This window comes from Nipponia nippon, unplaced genomic scaffold (genome assembly GCF_047370975.1).
Source record: "Nipponia nippon isolate SJK-2023a ecotype South Korea unplaced genomic scaffold, ASM4737097v1 scaffold_5, whole genome shotgun sequence".
Taxonomy (NCBI): Eukaryota; Metazoa; Chordata; class Aves; order Pelecaniformes; family Threskiornithidae; genus Nipponia; species Nipponia nippon.
Genome location: NW_028262369.1, coordinates 29,811,525 through 29,830,378, shown reverse-complemented (window position 1 = coordinate 29,830,378; position 18,854 = coordinate 29,811,525). Strand labels below are relative to the sequence as shown.

General features: G+C 42.5%; 1 protein-coding gene across 2 annotated transcripts in view; it reads right to left on the bottom strand.

Moving 5' to 3' along the window:
* TRABD2B (TraB domain containing 2B) overlaps positions 1-18,854 on the bottom strand; it is a 296,467-nt gene that overhangs the window by 118,749 nt on the left and 158,864 nt on the right. Inside the window, exons 3-4 of one of the 2 annotated variants that reach the window (XM_087733608.1) lie at positions 17,911-17,985; positions 17,219-17,365 (exon numbers count right to left, since the gene is read on the bottom strand). In XM_087733608.1, the coding sequence (XP_087589734.1) occupies positions 17,219-17,365; positions 17,911-17,985 (222 nt within the window). The remainder of the gene's footprint in view (positions 1-17,218; positions 17,366-17,910; positions 17,986-18,854) is intronic. The other variant, XM_087733609.1, reaches the window with a different exon arrangement.

Below are 18,854 nucleotides of genomic sequence, written 5' to 3'. Positions count from 1 at the left end.
AAGTAATCCCCAAAATACTGGATGTTTTAATCTAGCCTTATTTATACCACCTGAGCATCACTATCATACAAAAAAAACACTACAGGATAAGAGCTTGTGAGGTTGCTGGGATCTATACAAAGAAAAAAAAAGAACCAACCAACACACTTTTTTTTTTTTTTTTTTTTGAAGTGAAACTAGTATTTTACTAAATTAAAGTTAAGTTCATTTTGACTTTTCTCTGTTTCTTCAGCAGAATGTTGTTTTAGGTGTTACATTTGGGTGAGTTACTAAAACCTTTATTCTCTGCTTATTCAACACAGTTCATTGGCTATTTAATACAAGAACAAGTCCTGTAATCTGTCCTCAGCCAAGGTCACCATGAACTTGAGTAAGGACTGCAAGATTTGGCTTTTATATGCTCCTTTTTAATAACCTAACAGTTAAAAAAGTAGGAAAGGTTAGCAAATCCAGACATAGGAAGATATAAACAGGGTAAACTCCCTTATCTTTCTTGCACCTTTAGATGCTATTAGGTCTCATGAGAGAAGACTGTGCATTGCAACACATAAACCCCTGGAACATTTCTGATATTTCTGAGGAAGGTATTTCCACAAGAACTTCTTCAGTCTCTGTTTTTGTGAGGGGAGACGTTCATAGGCACAGAAAAAAGGTTGAAACACCAAGGGCCATTCGAGTCAGGGCAGCAGATCCAGGAAGGAGCCAAGACCCAAGTCATAATGGATGGACAAGCCAGAAGTCTCTGATTAACAGGGCAGGCAACTTGTTTTGACACGGTGAGAGTCCAAGGTCCAGCATGAGAGTTTGAAAGCCTATGGGCCCTGCAGCGAGAAGTGCTGTAAGCAGTCAGTGTTTGATGACTGCTAACAGTACCCAGGCACCTTCCAGCGATTTTCTGTGCCTCACCATTGGAAAGCAGCTTAAGCTGCAAAACCCAGATTCAGATTTCTGAGTCCCCGGGTACATGTAAAGCTGCTAGGATTTCCACTGTTAATCTGAGTCAGTGGTAATGACATTGCATGCACAGCCCATAAGGGGAACATCCCTCACTCACTGTGCTGAAATACTTGATGCAAGGACTCTGTTACTTTGGTTAATTCTTTGTCTAGTTTTCTACTATACTAAATTCCTGTACTCTTTCTAAAACTTGCCTTTAGTCTTTGTTTTTCAGCCCACCTCTTACCCTCCCACTTGACCACATGATTTTATCACAACAATTTTTGTCCCTCTTCACTCATACTGCCTCTCCAAAAGCTTTCAGCAAGTCTTAGGGAAAGAACTAATTTCCATCTTCCCAGTGGCTCTCCTTAAATCTTTTTGATTGCAGCCTCATCTACAGCTCTCTTAATGTGCGGGGAACAAAGCAGCAGAGATTTCTCACCATGCATTATGCAGAAGGACAAGACTAGGCCTTGCTCTGGATTCCCATCAAAGGCTGTTCCCAGCTGGGTGAGACAGAAATGGGCACCACATCTCCTGAGCCAGGGAATCCCATGTGGCTGGAGTTCATACTGCTGCTGACAGCGACCTGCCCCAGCCTATTGGGCCACATGGACCAGCTGGACCTTTGATTTTCCAAAAGACTTCTCAACCTGCTTTGCCGAGTCACTGGTACTTCTCACAGCATGTTCCTCCTTAAGGGTTCAATTGCATTACCCTGAGTGATTCCTTCCTCTGGACTTTCTAGCATGGCTTGGCTTCGCCAGTGTATCTTGTGAACTCCTCAGAGCATGCAAGCACTTTGCACCTTATTCTCAGTTTAGCCCTGTGTCAGTACTCAACAAATAATAAGTCTCATAAAGCCAGACCTATCAGAGACACCAGTTTCCTGTTAACATGCAAGAAAGCTGCCTTGATGTCTAGCAAGAACGTGCGTTTGTCTCAACGGGATGTTGGAGCAGCCTGCTGGTGTCAAGAGGGGTAAAATGCTGCTGGCTACAGCAGCAAAGGATGTAGTGGCTTCGAATCCTAGAGAAAGGCAGGGAGAGATTTTTATTGTAGGAATAAAGTCTGAGGAATGAGTAGCCATTTTACACTTGCAATAACCTCTGAAGCGCAAAGCTGTACATCAGTTGGTCCATGCAGATATCACAAGCCTTTGTATCTATCTCCTCTATACTGAGGCTCTGTGTTTAATGGGTTGATGCAGCTGAACCAGGAGTCAGGGGAGCCTTCAGAGACTGAAATGGAAGGTGAAATTTTTTGGGAACATCTGAAGGCTCAACACCCATATAACAGAAGTCTCTTCTTCCCTGCTTTTGGCTGAAGAGAAGTGAAGGCTGGGAACTGACAGAACCTGGTCTCGAATCACCTGAGGTGGTTTGAGGAAAGCAAGGTACAGCATTGCCTGTGAGGACAACCTGCTCTTACACAAAGCAGGAGCAGCAATGCTGGGGGATCGAATGGCTTTGTGCATCCCACTCCAACCAGGGGAAAGCTCTGATGCTGGAAGTCTAGATAGCCCAAGGACAGAAGTTGTGTTCAGATCTTGACCAAGAGGGTCTTTGCCACGAAGGAAAGCGCCTTCCTTCAGCTTGTGCAACTCCATCACTTGCAATCCTACATCCACATTCGACCTACAGTTTGTTCCTCCTCTTTATCTAACCTAAAATACAGTCCACAAAATGGAGCCATTTACTTGTCTTTTTTCCCTCCCTTTCTTTTGTTTTCTGTGGGAAAGAGTTTGCCAATGACAGAGAGATACATTTAAAACCAGTGTTTTTTCAACATTTCTCATGCTTGTTCAAGAAACAAGACAAAGGAAGGCATCACCTCTAGAGGCACATCATCAGCTCCAGGTCCCACTACACCTTGTGCATTCCTATATGACTGCTCCATCACTGGCAAAAATAAAACATGCATGTATGTTTCTGCATGTGTGTGGCAGAGGACAGAAGATAAATGATTGAAGTAAGTATGCCCGTACACAGTAGTGCAACCACACTCTGAGCTATGACACTGGCCCCATTAATCACCTCCACTCCTCCCTGTATCGCAGTTTCTTTCCACAGTCAGTGACATACACCATGCCTGCCTTCAAGGAGGCAGCTGCTCCTGTTGATTTAAGAAACCCTTTGGATTCCTAACCACCAGACAGGGATCAGGAAGTCAAGAAACAGTCACACGCAATTAGGAAGCTGTTAACTGCAGCCAGAATTTAAGGTTTTTTTTGGAAAAAAGAAAATCTGTTGTTTTAAAAGGATGGGCTAAAGAATGCACCAGAGGGGTGCACCTTCCCTCTTCCACTTTATCAAATATTTTTGTTTCCATTCAGCATCAGATTTAATTTTAACATTTTAATGATAGGTATTTGTTTTTTTGAACTGAAAGTGAATGGATGAGATGTGCTGTGCCAATGGGTGAGGGACTGACCTCTTGATAATAGCTGAATACTGCTACTAGCATTTAAATATATCATTGGGTGGATGATGTGACTGTTGAAAAGTCCTAACTTCTGATTTTGCTGTTGATCTAGGAGAGTAGCAGTTGGATCAGCAGAAAAACACAGTGCTACCCATCACCTGGGGTGTGCTCACTTTGTAGTGGATACACATGATAAGAGATAAATACATTCTTTCTGTTGAGTCTCTGCAAGCCATGCAGTTTTCTGAGAATCCAACCAACTCATATATAGATATATAAAAATACACACACACACGACATATTTCCCATGGAAACTCTATAATATATTTCATTCAGAGGTGTTCAAAAGAAATAATATTATGTCTGACTGAATTGGCTAGAACTCTTCCTTTTCTCTATTCCTATTTACTTTGGGTTATGGCTCTCTTATGGACAGCGTAGATGGACCTTGAATTCAGTCATTAGGTACACCCTTCATTTCTTAATTAAGCTTTTGATGTTAAAGGAAGAGAATATGAGAACAAAAAAGAAGTGGAGTCCCAGCCTTATAGAAATTTTTTCCCCTCCACACTGCCTGTGTAATTTTACTTGAGTCAGTATCCCTGATGGAATGTATGTGTGGGTAAAGCTCTGCACACACGCCTGAGCTCACAGTGCTGTGGGATGTGGGCCGTAATTCTTCACTTTTGAAGTCAGTGGGAGCTTTAGGAAGAAGAAAGAGGAAGGATTGTGGAGTGGTTATGACACTACCCTGAAAAAATGGTTCTGTTCCCATGGGTGATACAAATCTCTTGCATGATCACAAGCATGTCATTTGGGTTTAGACCTTCAAAGGAAACTTAGCACTTAACCTCCACTAAGTATCTTTGAAGCATTTGGCTTTATTCCTCCTGTCTCTCAAAAGTCCATCTGTAAAATGGGGACAGCAAGACTTTCCAACTTGATGTTACATACAAGGCACTGGCTTAATTTAGCTGTTGAAGGATCCAAAGGAAGATCCAAAGTCCAAGACGATGCTCAGCACTAACCTCTCTTCCCACAAATACTTTGTGGAAGGAGGGTGGGATTCTGCTGCAATCATTAGCATAAGAGCTAACAACATACTTTTGCTTAGAAAAATGCATCAGCCATATCTCAAGATCTATGCTATGCTGTCAGCTTTGTCTACAGAGACAGAGAGAAAGAAATGAAAAAAAAAAAAGAAAAGAAAAGCAAAATATATTGGTGCACAGTCTTTTATCACATTTAGGGCTTACTGCCAAAGTTCAGCTGAAAATTCATAAACACTGGACTACATTTAAGTACATTTTCTTATTTACTGTTTTTTAATATTTGGACAAATATTCTGGGCAGAGGCACGATGCCAGAGTTGTGAATATCTATCTGCAAATAATTTTTTTGGACACATATAAGCACCATCAACTTTGGTTAACATTTTTTTTCCCTTCTTTGGATCTATTGGCTACAGTGGAACTGCTCTAGATTCAGTCCAATATCAAATCACAATCACATGTGGAAGAATAATGTTATCGTTCCTACTCCTACACACTACCTTTCTCAGTCCTCTGATAACCTCTTTTAGCCTTGTTCTGTTCCAGTGATGCTAACCTATTTCTGGAATGTGCGTTCAAATTGTAAGATTATGTCAATGAAAAACCAATATTACAAACATTAGAACAAAGGGCTGCATGTCCTTTCTTGCCTGCATGCAGGCAGAGGTGGTCTTCAACCATAAGTCTATCTGCAGATGGAGAAGAGGAAGCTGAGATAGGGAAATGGGAAGCCAAACCCTGCCATGGAAAATATAGTGATCCTAAAACCTTTCTTGCCATTATCTTCCTATATCTTGGTCAACTCTCTTGGCTTCTGAGACTCCTCTCTCCCACTGTCTCCTAATCAGCAGATAACTAACAGCTTTCCAGCCTCACCTCCTGTGCAATGTCCAAACTCCAGACCGCCGCAAGTACGCTGTCATCACTAATCCTTGCAGGGGAATCTCTTAATAATAAAAATGCCTTATTTCTCCTTCTTTCTCCAGAGCGTTCACAGGCTAAATAGAGAAAATAGGAGGAGGCACACCCAGGGTCACAAGGGATGTCTACGGCAAGGCAGAGAGTTGGCCATCAGCTTCCCGAGTTCCAGTCTAGCACCTCAGTACAAACCCCATCCATCTTTCCCCGACAGGAGGGCTCAGCCTCCATGCTAGTAATCCTTATCTCCAGTTGTTAGCAGGGAGTTGTTCCCAGATCACGCTGACTACATTAATTTTTTTTGAAACATGATAAAGATTGGGTTTTCTTTATTAGCCTTCTAGTTTATGAGCTTTACGTGGGCAGAGGCCACAAGACAAATAAGGGATCATGCTTTGAAGGATTTTCCCTGTACCACACAGGTCAGGAACTTTTATACGGTTGACAGCACTACACAAGATAAGGATCTCAAGAGCTGACAGCGTGGCTAACGGGGGCTGCCAGGGAGCCAAAGCAGCATCCCAAAACCCGCCAGCTCCTCCAGCAAACTGAACGGCCCTAAATTCACACCAGCCCTTCTTGGGTCAGAGGCTGACATCTGAGCTCGAGTTATCATGCGCTTGCGAAGGGAGGATACCCTCCTGTTAACCAGCCTTGACAGGGCACTGTGGTTTTTACTGCAGTGCTGCAAAATATACCGCTCTGGACTTGGAAGACACCTGTTTCCCTCTGATTTATGGACCCTTCTGGCATCTGGAAGAGCAATATCCAGTTACTGCAGCCTCTGATACGAAGGATTCAAATAGCGCAAAGTTAATGGGGTGTGAGAGCAAGCATCTCCACGAGGAGGACGTGGCTGCTGCAGAGACAAACACTGCTGCTGACTTGACTGGTTCTCCTCTAGCACTCCTGAGATCCCATCCTGATGGAGACCTTCACTGGCCAAGGAGGGGGGGTGTCTGGTTAATCTGAATTACCTGAAAGCCCAAAGTTGGCAGCTGCCAAGAAGATGAGCTTCCAGCTTGTTATGGAAAAGGGAAACCAGGAAGGAGCTCTGCAAAATGGTGTCTGGTTCAAGCACATTGTGATTAACCCATTATTGCTTTCTTTTAAGCACCAAAATTTAAAGTAATATATTAGAAGCCTGAGTGAACTGTAAAAGAAATATTTGCTCTTCAGGAGAAGTCAGTTCCATCACTCCTTTCCATTTCCCAGGGCAAACATCTACCCAAGATGGGTCTTGAGAATATATTACAGGCACATCCAGCACATTTTGGAGGCTGTGGTCAGGATAGATATGTCAATTTGGTGGACTTTGGGCTGCTAAAATGGTTTATTAGAAGCATACCCTGACACCAAACTTGGATACAGACTCAGACTGATTTGAAGTCACAGAGAGCTTAAACATATTGCCAGTCTGTGCTCATCCAGTTTTGTTCCCACCCCTTTGCAGAAAGCGGAGCCGTTCCCCAGGGACAACTCTCACTGCAGCCAGAGGCTTGCAAGTTTTGAGCGCACATCAAAAAGCCAGTCGCATTTCTCCCACCCACACTCGCCCATCAGCCATGCTGCCCCGCCACAGCCGTCCCTGCGCCATGGAGCCTTTTGGGAAGTGCTGTTGGGGTTTGGACCAACTCAGAAATTCCATGGCAGGAATGGATTTTCCATCACATCCCTTGGCTCAGCAGGAGTCTGTAGTGTCCCTAACCTCTGAAAGCAGGGAACAGCCCTGAAAAACTGCAAGGCAAAGGGACAGCCAGCTCTCCCTCAATGGAAAGTCTAGTCTTGCGAACCAGGGGCCTAGCAGAGAGGGGCTTATGAACCCTGAACTATTTTCTGGCTCTGATTCACTGCAACTGGGATGCGTTGCTGCAGTTTCCAGCATTTCTGCTCCACTTAGGCATGTCTAATCCTCTCTGAGCTAAAGGTTGACGACTCCTTTTGCTGAGCTGCACTGATAAGGCCCCCGTTCCTATCCCGCTGAGGGTGTTCAGGCTCCTGGTGCAGTGGCTGAGGTCAGGGTGTCTCACGCCCCCATGCCAGTGAGCCTGGCCCTGCTCTTTTCCAATGTATTGTTTTCTCCGTCTGCTGCCTCAGAGGAAGGGGACACATGGCTAGCTACCCTGGCAGCCTGTCTGCACCCTTTTCCCTGGAAATACCAATGGCTGGAAGAGGAGGAGAAGAGTCTCCTCTCACAAACCCAGTGTTGTAGGGCATCAGAAACCCACAGAAAATATCTGGATGAGGATGGAGGGGACAAAAAAGTAAAAATGCTTTTTGCTTGAAGGGAAGTGAGGGAGGGAAGAAAGTCTGAGAGCACAAGGAGACTCAGTGTAAGAGTAAGCACATTTCTTGGAACCAGCTGTGGGGAGCCACTTCTGTCTGTGAGCTAATACCTGCCCACCCACATCACTGCTCGGCATCCATATGCGTTGTAGATACATTGCAGGTCACACCAGCAAGCTTTCTGTAATTGGCCTACCTGATTTAAAGCTAGCTTGCGTACCTCTCAGCGTTGTGTGGCAACTTGACTGTAAAAATGGAGGTCTTTCTTTGAAACTGAATTTCAAATTAGCTAGCTCAGCTCTATGAGCGACTGGAGCATCTAAATTTATAAATAGAGGAAAATTACAAATAGGAGGAGACAGAAAGGGAGAAAAGTAGGCTGAAAGCTAGGGAAGTCTCTATGGATAGTGCATGATAGTTTTATAAAATAATTCTGCAGGTGACACAAAAGCTGTAGGAGTCATTGCTGGCCTGAGCGTAAACTTCCCTGCAGGCAGGGTGGGCTGCAGCCCCCAGAGCATCGGGACACCCGTGTCCCTGCAGCTTCAGCTCCCACCCCACCTGCGTGGAGACCCTTCCTGGGAGCCCCAAACCTGTCCTGCCATTCTGGCTCTCCCACGTGGTACCCAGCCAAACGACAGTCATGTGCCCTGCTTGGTTTTACCTTCTCCCATGCATCTGGGTTGAAGGAAAGCATGCTTAAAAAAAAAATAAATAAAGGGGGGGAAAAAAAGGCAGAAAAGCCACAGGGATGGGCTGTGCATCTCACAAACAGCTTGGGGGGTGATACTTTTATCCCTATTAAAAAAAATAGACTTTCAACAAATCCCTGAGAAGTCATGACCTCCATGTATGTTTTCTATTTGTTTTTCCACACCAGTTAAATAGTTGCTTTCCAAGCACTTAGGGGGAAAAAAAAAAAAAACAACAAAAAAACAGCAAGCAACACCAACCCCTCCCCCAAGTCCTCCTTCCCCATCCCAAACCCGTCCCTGCTCCCCTTGGTAGCAATGCCAAAATATGCAGCCGGCCTCTCTATCTGAATGAATGTTTTGATTAAAGAAGTCTTAACAAAACACAGTCAGAACAATGATCCCAGCCTCCTTTCTGCAAGCTTCACCCAACTATGCAGTGTATATTTAGGACCAGATTACAGGGACCTGTTCATTAATTGAATAAGGATGACAAGCCTGCAGTGTATGCAAATAAAGGTTTGGGTTTCAGTGGGGAGGGTAAATCTTAACTACATAATAATACTCCTGCCCCATTTAAAACCCCTTTAACATTGGGATTTTTTTGAGGCCAGCTTTCAAGAGCTTGCAAACATATGGAAAAGTTCAAGTTTTTCTATTTCCCTTCCAAATGCTTTGTTTCCTTTGACAAAGAATATTTTTTTTCTATTCTGACACTAAAACCATCACCTATTATATTGCCATGACACCCAAGTAAAGATACTGATCAAAGGGCAAAGTAGGGCAATAAAGTGAAAAAAATGGGACCAGAAGGTTTGGTTTTGGGGGTTGGTTTATTAAAGTATTGCAATTCTTTTTCCAAAGGTATTTTTCATTTTGTCTTCTGTTACACAGTGGGAGAGCAGCTGGTCAGTAGCAGGTACAAACTCAGGTTTGGTTGTTCAGGAATCTTCAGTGAGTTTCTTCCCATCCCTGTTTAATAAGATGTTAAGGAAAGCCTGAATGTTTTTGTGAAGTTTGCAATATGATTTTAACCCAAGGCAAGTGTGATCCAAAAGATATGGTTTGCAAAATATCACACAACTTAGCAAGGAGCAAAAAGCTGGTTAATAATGCAACAGCATCTGGGCTGGACATGAGACCTCCAGAGCCGACACCACAAGGCGGAGAGAGCCCTGCCCTCCTGTTCGGTCCTAGGAAAACTCCAGGCTACTCCCAATCGAACCAACCTAAGCTTTCTAGCCATGCTGGCATCTGGAACAGACTGGACGATGACATGAGAACTGATAGTAATTTTTTTTAAGGTGTGGTTGTTTGAGAGGTCTAGTATAGGACATAAAGATGCAGAACATCTCCAAGAAAGCATTTCGAAATGGAACGGGGACCAGTCAGGAGAAAAATAAGGAATAATTCAAATGAAGTCAGTGAAGTAGAGACAAACCAAGTTATCCTTGAAAGTGATTTCTTTGCATCTCAGCTGGTGGAACTGTATAAGCCTTGACTTTGGGTTTATCAGCAATCGTCTCTCCCAGAGGACAGAAGATCCATGTCTGAAGTCACCATCAGAGAGCACAACCAGTTTACACTGGAGAACCTGATCTACGGTGTTTGCCATTTGTTAATGCACAATAATAGTGTCAGACCAAGAAATATTGTGTCAAGGAGTACCCAAGAACATGGTCTTTTTGGATAATGTCAGATACTAATCCTGCCAAGTCAGCAAAGACAACCAAACTGCCCCTTTAGCCCACTTTTTTCCCCTCCCTGTCATAATGAGGTGACAAATACATCTTCTGGATAAAACACAAAAGGAGAAAAAGCATTTTGTACATTCAACCCACAAGATACTGTTTAAAAAAACTAACAAGTCTTTCTCATTTCTCTCGAACAAGTCTTTCCAAGAAACACTTCATAAACCAGCTCTTTAAAAAGAAGGGATAGTAAATGCTTTACAGCAAACATACAGCAATACACAGAAAGCAGCATGCTACTTGAACTCCAAATGTTTTTACCAATCGCTCTTTCATACTCTTTTATAGTTTATTCCCGTACTAATAAATACAGGTAGTCAACAATCCTTAAATGTTTTTAATGTAAATCAGCCCTTTTCTGTAGGTGAATATGTTCCTTTTCTAATAACACAGCAGTCTTTGAAAGAATAATCTTTGCCTTTAAATGCCTTGTTCCAATTTTTCTCTGACTTTCTCTCCCTCTCCCATTGCTTTCTCCATGGAAACTGGAAAGAGGAAGGAACTTCCAAGGTAAGACAACTCTAAATGCAAACATGTAATGAAAATTTTCAAGCAGGAACCTATTTTCAAAACCTGTAGCATGAAAATTATCTGGGCATGTTCCAGATTATTAATAAAAAAATAATCTCTGCAGCATTTTCCCCAGCACTGTCATCAACAAGTAGATTTAACTCTCAGAATCTGGATCTGTATCCAATTTTCTGAAACACATATGCCAAAATATAATATTGCTCCAATCTGGAATCCTGTTCTGACATAATTTGAAAATTAGACTCTGAAAATTTTGGCTGCACTTCTGGTTTTTTTTTTTTTACTTCCAAATGCTCACAATATACCAAGACACAAAGCTGTAACTCAGGTGCAAGTGGAAAGAAAGTACAATCCCACCACACCAGATCAGAAGCTCTTCTGAACTATGGGAAGGCAACATCTCTCCAGCAGCATCCTCTGCTACAGCCCAAAGAAGAGAAGGTGGGAGACGTCCTCTGCTCGCTATCGGGCCACAAGCGGCAATGAGCACGTGCCGCCAAACACGCGGGCAGTGTTGGGACTGCCATCAATGTCAGTTGTAACACGCACTTGTGGCAGCGTTACTGACCCTTCACCTGGACCCAGAATGAGAAACTCGTGGGACTGGCTCCCTTGGTGCCCGGGACAACCTTGCACTTGCTTTGCTGGAAAGCCTATAATCATTTTCCCTGGAAGAACGAGAGGCTGTGCCAGTTCGCCTGCACTTTGTTACAGCTGAAAATGATAAGACGCTTCCAAAGCATTGTGATACAATAGCTGTGCCTTCGGTTTATGGACTTATCTTCCTTTGCCCTAGATAAAACTCCATTCCTTGGACAAATTAGGTCTGCTTGTCATTCAACACTCTACCTAATGGTCTCAGCTGTGTGTTTCTGCAGTTATTGAAGCTGGAGCATTCCACAGATAGTTTTCATTGATTTGAGAAGTGAGCCAGAAATCCAGTTGTATTTTATCCAGAATGAGAATGGGGCAAGTTAATGATGTAATTAGAATTATCAGAACCCTTAAATCTTCAAGGACAGGGTTAAATGCAGGATGATAACATTTTTAAAGGGGTACATAACACAACCTGGTGATTTATAAACAGCAAGCGCATTGTGAAGTGATGCACTAAAGCTTTTCTTCTTTAATTTAGGGAGGCTGACTACTGACATGGTGTTAGCATATGGATTTCTAAAGTCTTGTTATCAGGATCATCACATGGTTTTCAGATGGCAAGCACTCTGTTTCAGCATGAATCCATGGGATTCTGAAGTTGCAGAGGCAACTCAAGATATGGGTGACATCATTCTAGTAAGTTATACAAAAAGCTCAGTTGTTTCTGATGGACAGCTTGAAGAAGGAGGCACGGTGAGCCCTGAGCACCTCAAATGGGTTGAGACACATCTGCAGGCTGTGGTGACTGCCAAGCAACTTTATCGCGCAGCTTGCTCTTCTGTGTAGGACGAAGCCAAGACCTCACCTCTCCTGGCAACAAGAAGATCGTTATACTCAAGTGTGCATAAAGCCTATAAACTGGGTTATTCACTGGCCCAACTTGATTTCTTCATTTTGATATCTGGCTGATAGCTGAGCCCATGGGACTCATACAAAGCCTGCTGAAGGCATGGAAATATTCTCCATTATTTCAATGGGCTTTCAATACAGTCTAAAACACACGCGAAACATAAAGGCTCTCTAGATGAAAGATGCTTTAGAAGTGGCAGGTATGACTCTTGAATGTTATTGTTAACTCTAAGTGGGACAGGCAAATAACAAGTATGCAACCAGCAGGACCTGGCCTGAAGAAAACTGCCTATGAAGTAAGCAGTGTAGCTGCATGCCTCTGCTACACCAGATCAGCAACAAGAGAGGAGAAACCATGCTCTCCTGGACAGCAGCCTCTCCTCAGGTCAGAAGAATGGCTGAGGACAGAAGAGGAGAAACAATAGCTAGAGGCCACAGGTATAGTTTTTAGGAAGGGCAAACCAAGAAAAATCTCAGCCTTGGCTTTTCAATTTCCCTCTTAATAAAGTGTTCATAGGAATACAAGGAAACACAGAACCAGCTAATTCCAAGCTGGCAAAGGCGAATCTGCTTTACAGAATTGTCCTTAAAAAACTGAACATCTCAAAACCACCCACAAGAAGTAACAGGTGCACGATATCCCGGAACCCAAAACTCTCAACGTATCGGTTCAAAATGTTTAAATAAAGACCTTTACATCAGATTTAGGGAACAAAATACAAGATAAATTGTTCTGCACCCTACTTTTTCCTCACCAAGGCTTCAGGTCATTAGGCAATTTCTTAACTGTCTCAGGTAAGAAAAAATATTCTCTGGAGGCAGATCATTTTCTGATTTTGCACTAACAGATTTTTGCATTTTAACGTATCTGGACATACTGATGACAATTCCCTTGTGAGAACGTCAGACAGAATACAGAAGTTAAAGCTGCTGATCTAATCTGATGCCTCGTCACTTGTAGAGAAGTTTTTTCAAAAGAGAAGAAAAAAACTATGACTTCTTTGAGGGGCAAAAGTCTGAAGAACCAGCAGAAAATAAGCCTATCCTATCTTTAACTTAGAATACTTTCTCTTCAGTATCATTTTGACTCTGTGCCCAGAAACTCCAACGTAAGCCTTGTGATTGCAGAAGTCACAAGAGAATCAAGTGTTTGCAGAAGGCCATAGAAGCAGGAGAGATGTTTCCTACTCCACTTTTGGGTCAGAGTCTAACTGAATAAACTCAGCCCCTTAAAATTTTATTAAGTTTAAACAAGGGTTTATACATTTGGAAAAATGGTGCTTGGAAACAAAATTTAAGAAAAAAAGAGAGAGAGGAAGGAATGAAGAATGTAATATAACCACAGGAAAGCAGAGGTGTTTCCCCCTTTCACTGTTCTTAATTAAAATTTAAAAAAAAAAAAAAATCTGAAATTGAGAAGGATTTGTTTAGTCCTCTGCTGTCATCAGTGCTGATGGCTCTGGGACAGGAAAATGGCAGGGATTTGGGGGCCTGCTCACACCCCTCCAATTTCAAGCACCTTACCCTGGCTCAGCCGGCTTCTCAGCCCCAAGGCAGGCAGCATCTCCCTGAGGCAGTTCTTTCCCTGTCCCCAGGTGCCAAAGGAGCTGTCCTCTGACCCAGTGCCCAAGCTCCTGCTTCAGTCTAGGAAATAACTTTCCCTGTGCTTTTCCTCCCAGCACCATCCCCTCTGTGCACCCCCTTGGTACAGACTCTGCCCCAGGGGGACTCTGCCCTCTCCTCCCAAATGCTGTGGGAGTCAACAAGACTGGCACCAAGAAACTGCAGATTTCCCAAACTCCCTCGGGGAGGTTGAAAAGGCTCAAGAAACTCATCCATAACACCTCAGGTCAACAGGATTAGTGTTTCCACTTCTGGTCCTTCTTTCTGCTCCAGGATGAGTTTTGCTCTAAAGGCATCTCAGCATCTTGCAGACGGCTACTGCAGATGCTCCATCTCCCAAGACACATGCTAGAGGAATTTAGGAAGTTACTGCACCTGGATATTGCACCTACCACCACCACTGTCCCCACAGCTATGTTAGACTTTCTCAGCTACTTTCCAGTTCATTACAGTGACCTAAACAAATGGCTCTGAACTGAGGCAACTGATGGACAGGTTCACCTTTATTCTGCAGCTCCTGCTAACCTTCAAGGGACAAGCAGGCACTAGTAACTTTATAAAAAGCCCTCAAACGAATCCTCAAAAAGTGAGAGTCACAGCCTTCTGCAGGTCCCCATGCCCCTGCAGGACAGAGCTGAATTCCTGGCCTCCACTGTTCACATAAGTATTGAGTCTTACAACTCCATTCTTGATCATTTGTTCTTTTCTATGTGATATTTCAAAGTTGCGTACCAGCTGCAAGGACTTACCAGACCTCTGAAGTGCTAGGACAGCAGCTGGATATCATCAAAGAATGGGCACACCTTCTAAAAACACTGTGACACTTTTGTCTCCCAAGACTGGCATGGGTACCTGCCCTGAAGTTTAAGTGATGATACATCTCACTTGGGATATTTATAGTTTTTCTGCACTTGTAGGCCTATCGTTTGTTGTCACCTGGTGAGACTTGCAGTACACTCTCAGCCCATGATAAATCCCTGTGCCTACATTTAATGTCTCAAGAGAAAGATCCCACAGGGGATGCTTCACATGAAATATTTAAGCTAGGCTAATCTAATTTGGTAACCAAATGGCAAAGACTCTCTATGGCAGAGAGAGTCTATCAGCCTTGCAAAAAACCACATAGAATAAACTTTGGAATTAGCACAACTGGCAAAAGTTGACGTGAATAGGGAGTTTATTTTAGGTTTTAATTTTCTATTTTGTTCTGCTTGCAATTAAGAATAAATGGTATAAAGCTGGTTTATAAAAACACTACCAAACAAAAAACCTCTTTACCCAAATTAAAAACAACAACCCATGAGAGGAAAATACTTCACAACATTTAGAGTTCTGCAGGGACTAGTATACATATAGGGATTTTAATTTTCCATGGCCTGTAAGTGTTATAATCTCTATCAACTCCATGCACTCTGGGACCATGACTAACACCAGTGCTTGAACTCTGATTGGTTGTTGGCTTCTTTCTTCTTTCTTTAACACTGTTTTTAAACTCACATTTGATCCAAGAATTTGCAGGGATAAAGAAGTTTTTACAGCAATCTGTTCCTCTCAAGTCTAACCCACAGGTCTGTTATAGGACATTGTGTCAACAAATCACAGATGTCTGCAAGTCAATGCAACCAGTGTGAACGGCCACAACTTGTCTCGGGGACAAAGGCGTTATTGCTGGAGAAACTACACTGATAGAGATTAAAAGATGACTCAGGACATTCAGATGCTAGACTGTCGTCATGATTTTACTACTAGTAGTCCTTTCTTTGCATCCATGGCAAATATACCACCACACCTTGCAAGAGTTATTTGTCAAAAATCATGATGCATTTATCTCGCGTGCTGTGCCTCAACATTGCAGGAATAGTTACAACCGTTGACTTCTCCAGGATCCTCTAAAGTAATGAGCTCTCTACCTTTTCCAGCTCACACCCCCCATCTTTAGAGATGTATTCCTACCTGAGTTGCTTTCTCCCTTCACTTTTCAGTGGAAGGCTGTCCACAATGAACAGCTCTGGCAGCTTTGGTACTACACAGACTTCTGTTTCAGTATTGCCATGTTAACCACCCTGTTATGTCCTGTTTAGTCATGCTAAAACAATGCCTCACTTTCTAGGACTGTATTAATGGGAACAGCAAAGGGGTTTTTATCCCATTCATCACCATCAACCACTCTTTCTGCTATTTGAAAATGATAACCAGATAGGGAAAAAGAGGAGACATGACCATTTGTCCAGAATTTGAGGACCTCTGATTGTCCAAGCTGATGTCTTGCTGCTCCTGTTGAGGGGCAGGCTAGTTCTTTGACAGGTTACATGGAAGAGCAGCTTCAGCTGCTGCTGGGTGTCTTTTACATTCCTATCTGGAACTTCTCAGAGGGGCATAGAAGACCTCTGGGAAAACACCCATGTCATGGAGTGTGACTGGAAGACTTTGTTACCTTACAGCCAGGTTGGGGCCATCCTCGCTTTCCCAGCTGTTCCTCTGAGAAACAAGTGACCCACAGAGCCCTGTACAACTCAAGATAGCAATGGCAAGATAAGATGTCTCAGAGACATCTGTCTCAGTTCTCTTTTGAAGTCACATAGTTATCCTTGATTTGCATTTGCTAATGGTAAACGACAATCATAATTTAATAGACTTTCATTGGCAAAACATACATAATACTGTGGCTGCCAAAGTTTATACAGGTCCCCTCCACATAACTCACTGCACCTGAGACAGGAACCTGGGAACATTTATCAAAAAATGGAGACCAAAGACCAAGTTTCCACAGAATTAATGGAAAAGGAGAAACAGGAACCTACATATTAAATGAGAATCTCAGAGTTTGCCATGAACTATCAAACTGGTCTGGAAAGCAGATTCCTGCTCCATTGAGAGTTTTTAATAGCATTGGATAACTAAGATAAACAGAGACTGAAGGGCTGCCTGAGACACATACAAAATAATTGAAGTTTTGAGAAGTTATTTACTTTATAGAGTATTTACATAAGGTTCACTTCCTCTTCATATATAAGCTCAAATATTACAAAGATTTCCCCCCCCCCCCCTTAATGAGGGGACTACATTCAACAGCCCCACAAACATCCATAATTAACTTTTTTTCAAGCACATTCCTAGGCAAGTTTTCCAGGCAGTCCCTCCCCCAGAGCTCAAGCAATACCACTCTCTCACCAAGCAAACAAGGCACGTGTGGAAAGAAAACACAGGGCATCAAAAGAAAGAGAGGGAAAGAGAAGACGGGAGTATAAAGTGATAACCCTGAGACCAAAGTTTTACTTATTGCTGTGCTGTAGGCACCTGTAAGCTTTATGGCAGGCTCTTAATCTCTCTGAACATCAATTCACCTCAATTTTAATGAATACAGATCATTATATCCAGTGTAGAAATTTCAGATTGGGTTTTGGTAGGAGACACTTCCTGGCTCTGTAAAGGACATCGCTAGTAAAGCAGCTGATTTTTCTCAATTAGCTGGCCCGTACACAGTGCTTTTGCTTACCTGAGAAGTGTCATGGTTGAATATGACAGCATTCAGGTCTCCACAGTTATAATGCTTGATGAGATCTTCAGTGGTATACGGGGCCTGCAAACTGCCTGCTCGGAGGCTTTCATGTTGGAGCAGAGTTTGGTTTAGAGCAAACAGCACCTGTAGAAATGCAGACAGGAAAAACAGAGAGGAGTTAAAGATACTAGGAATCAAAGTTTGGCCTTATAGGCTTTGCTGCTTTGAAGAACTCCCTTGCACCTGAAGTCTATTGACCCATCCTGGCCCAGAGTAACAAGGGCTGCTCTTTAGGCATTCCCAGCTGGAGAGAGGATCAGATGTAAAGTCCTCTACTAGTAGAAGACCTTATCACAAGACCTTTAATATTCCTCATAACTTCACAACACATACATATATCATGGTCTGAGGACTTTTAGGCTGTCTTTGCTGACTACTAGGCTACATGAGAAACACTGAAATGAAAAATCTCCTAAATTAGGAAACTTTTATTGCCTCTGACTGTTTCCTGTCTGGTAGCTTAAATCCAAAGCTCAAACTCAGTCAGAAAGTTTTTGATAAAAATCAAAATCTTCCGAACTTTTGAAGTCACAGTTGTAGTATTGGGACTTTCTGCATGCTTCTAGTAGCAGAAACTTTAGGAAATTCATTATCAGTCTCCCTCCTTTAGTCTTTCCCCTTTCACTCACCCCGTTGCAAAGTGAACAGAGATACTGAATTGTAATACCATCCCAGCAGACTAGTTGAGTGTCCCCATCCCAAACCTGAAAATACCAAGAAAGCAGAAGCACCCTTTACTATGTACATTTAGGTAACCAAAAAAATAAATGTCCTTAAAGATTACATTTTTTTCCTTGCATTACCAAAAAGGCTACTAAATTTCACATGAATTACCACAAATCTTTCTATATTCGTGATAGACTGTGGGAGTAACTTATACCAGTTACTGAAACATGAAGTCTGGGTTTTTCATGTTCAGCTTTCCAAAAAACTTCCAAAGAAACTTGATAAAAAGTAGATGAGTAAATCAGTTCAGACTGTTTGTCACATATTATATATATAAGCAAATGCACTTTTCCTAAAATAAAGTGATATGTAGTGACTGCAAATTCAGAATTATGAAAAATGACACATCAATATAATTTTTCAGGAAGAGACTCCTGTATCCCTCAGCCTCACGTTTCACCACATTTTCAACTTCTCTCATTTATAACAGCAGTGCCCTCTCCATCCCAAAGAATAACCATCATCTCAAAATCTGGGTAAAGTAACCTGTGCTGAGCTCCAGCTAGCCCAGCTAGGCTGCAGTCTGTGACACATTCTTATGTTCTTAACTTTAAGCAACTGAACCCACTTTAAGGAGTGAACCCCAGAGAATTCTAAAATTAACAATGTACATATGTATTTGCAGGATGGAAGTTCTTATTAGTTTGAAATTATGATTCCCATTGAAGTTTATCTGAATGAAAGAAAACAGCCAATTGGATTTACTCTTGCAAAACCTCAGGTATATAACAAATATGATCTGAGATTTTTTTAATAAAATAACAACAACAACAATAACAATAATAATATCATCATCATCTCCAGGGCATTAACAGCCTCTTAATACAAAGCTGTTGCATGCTAACTA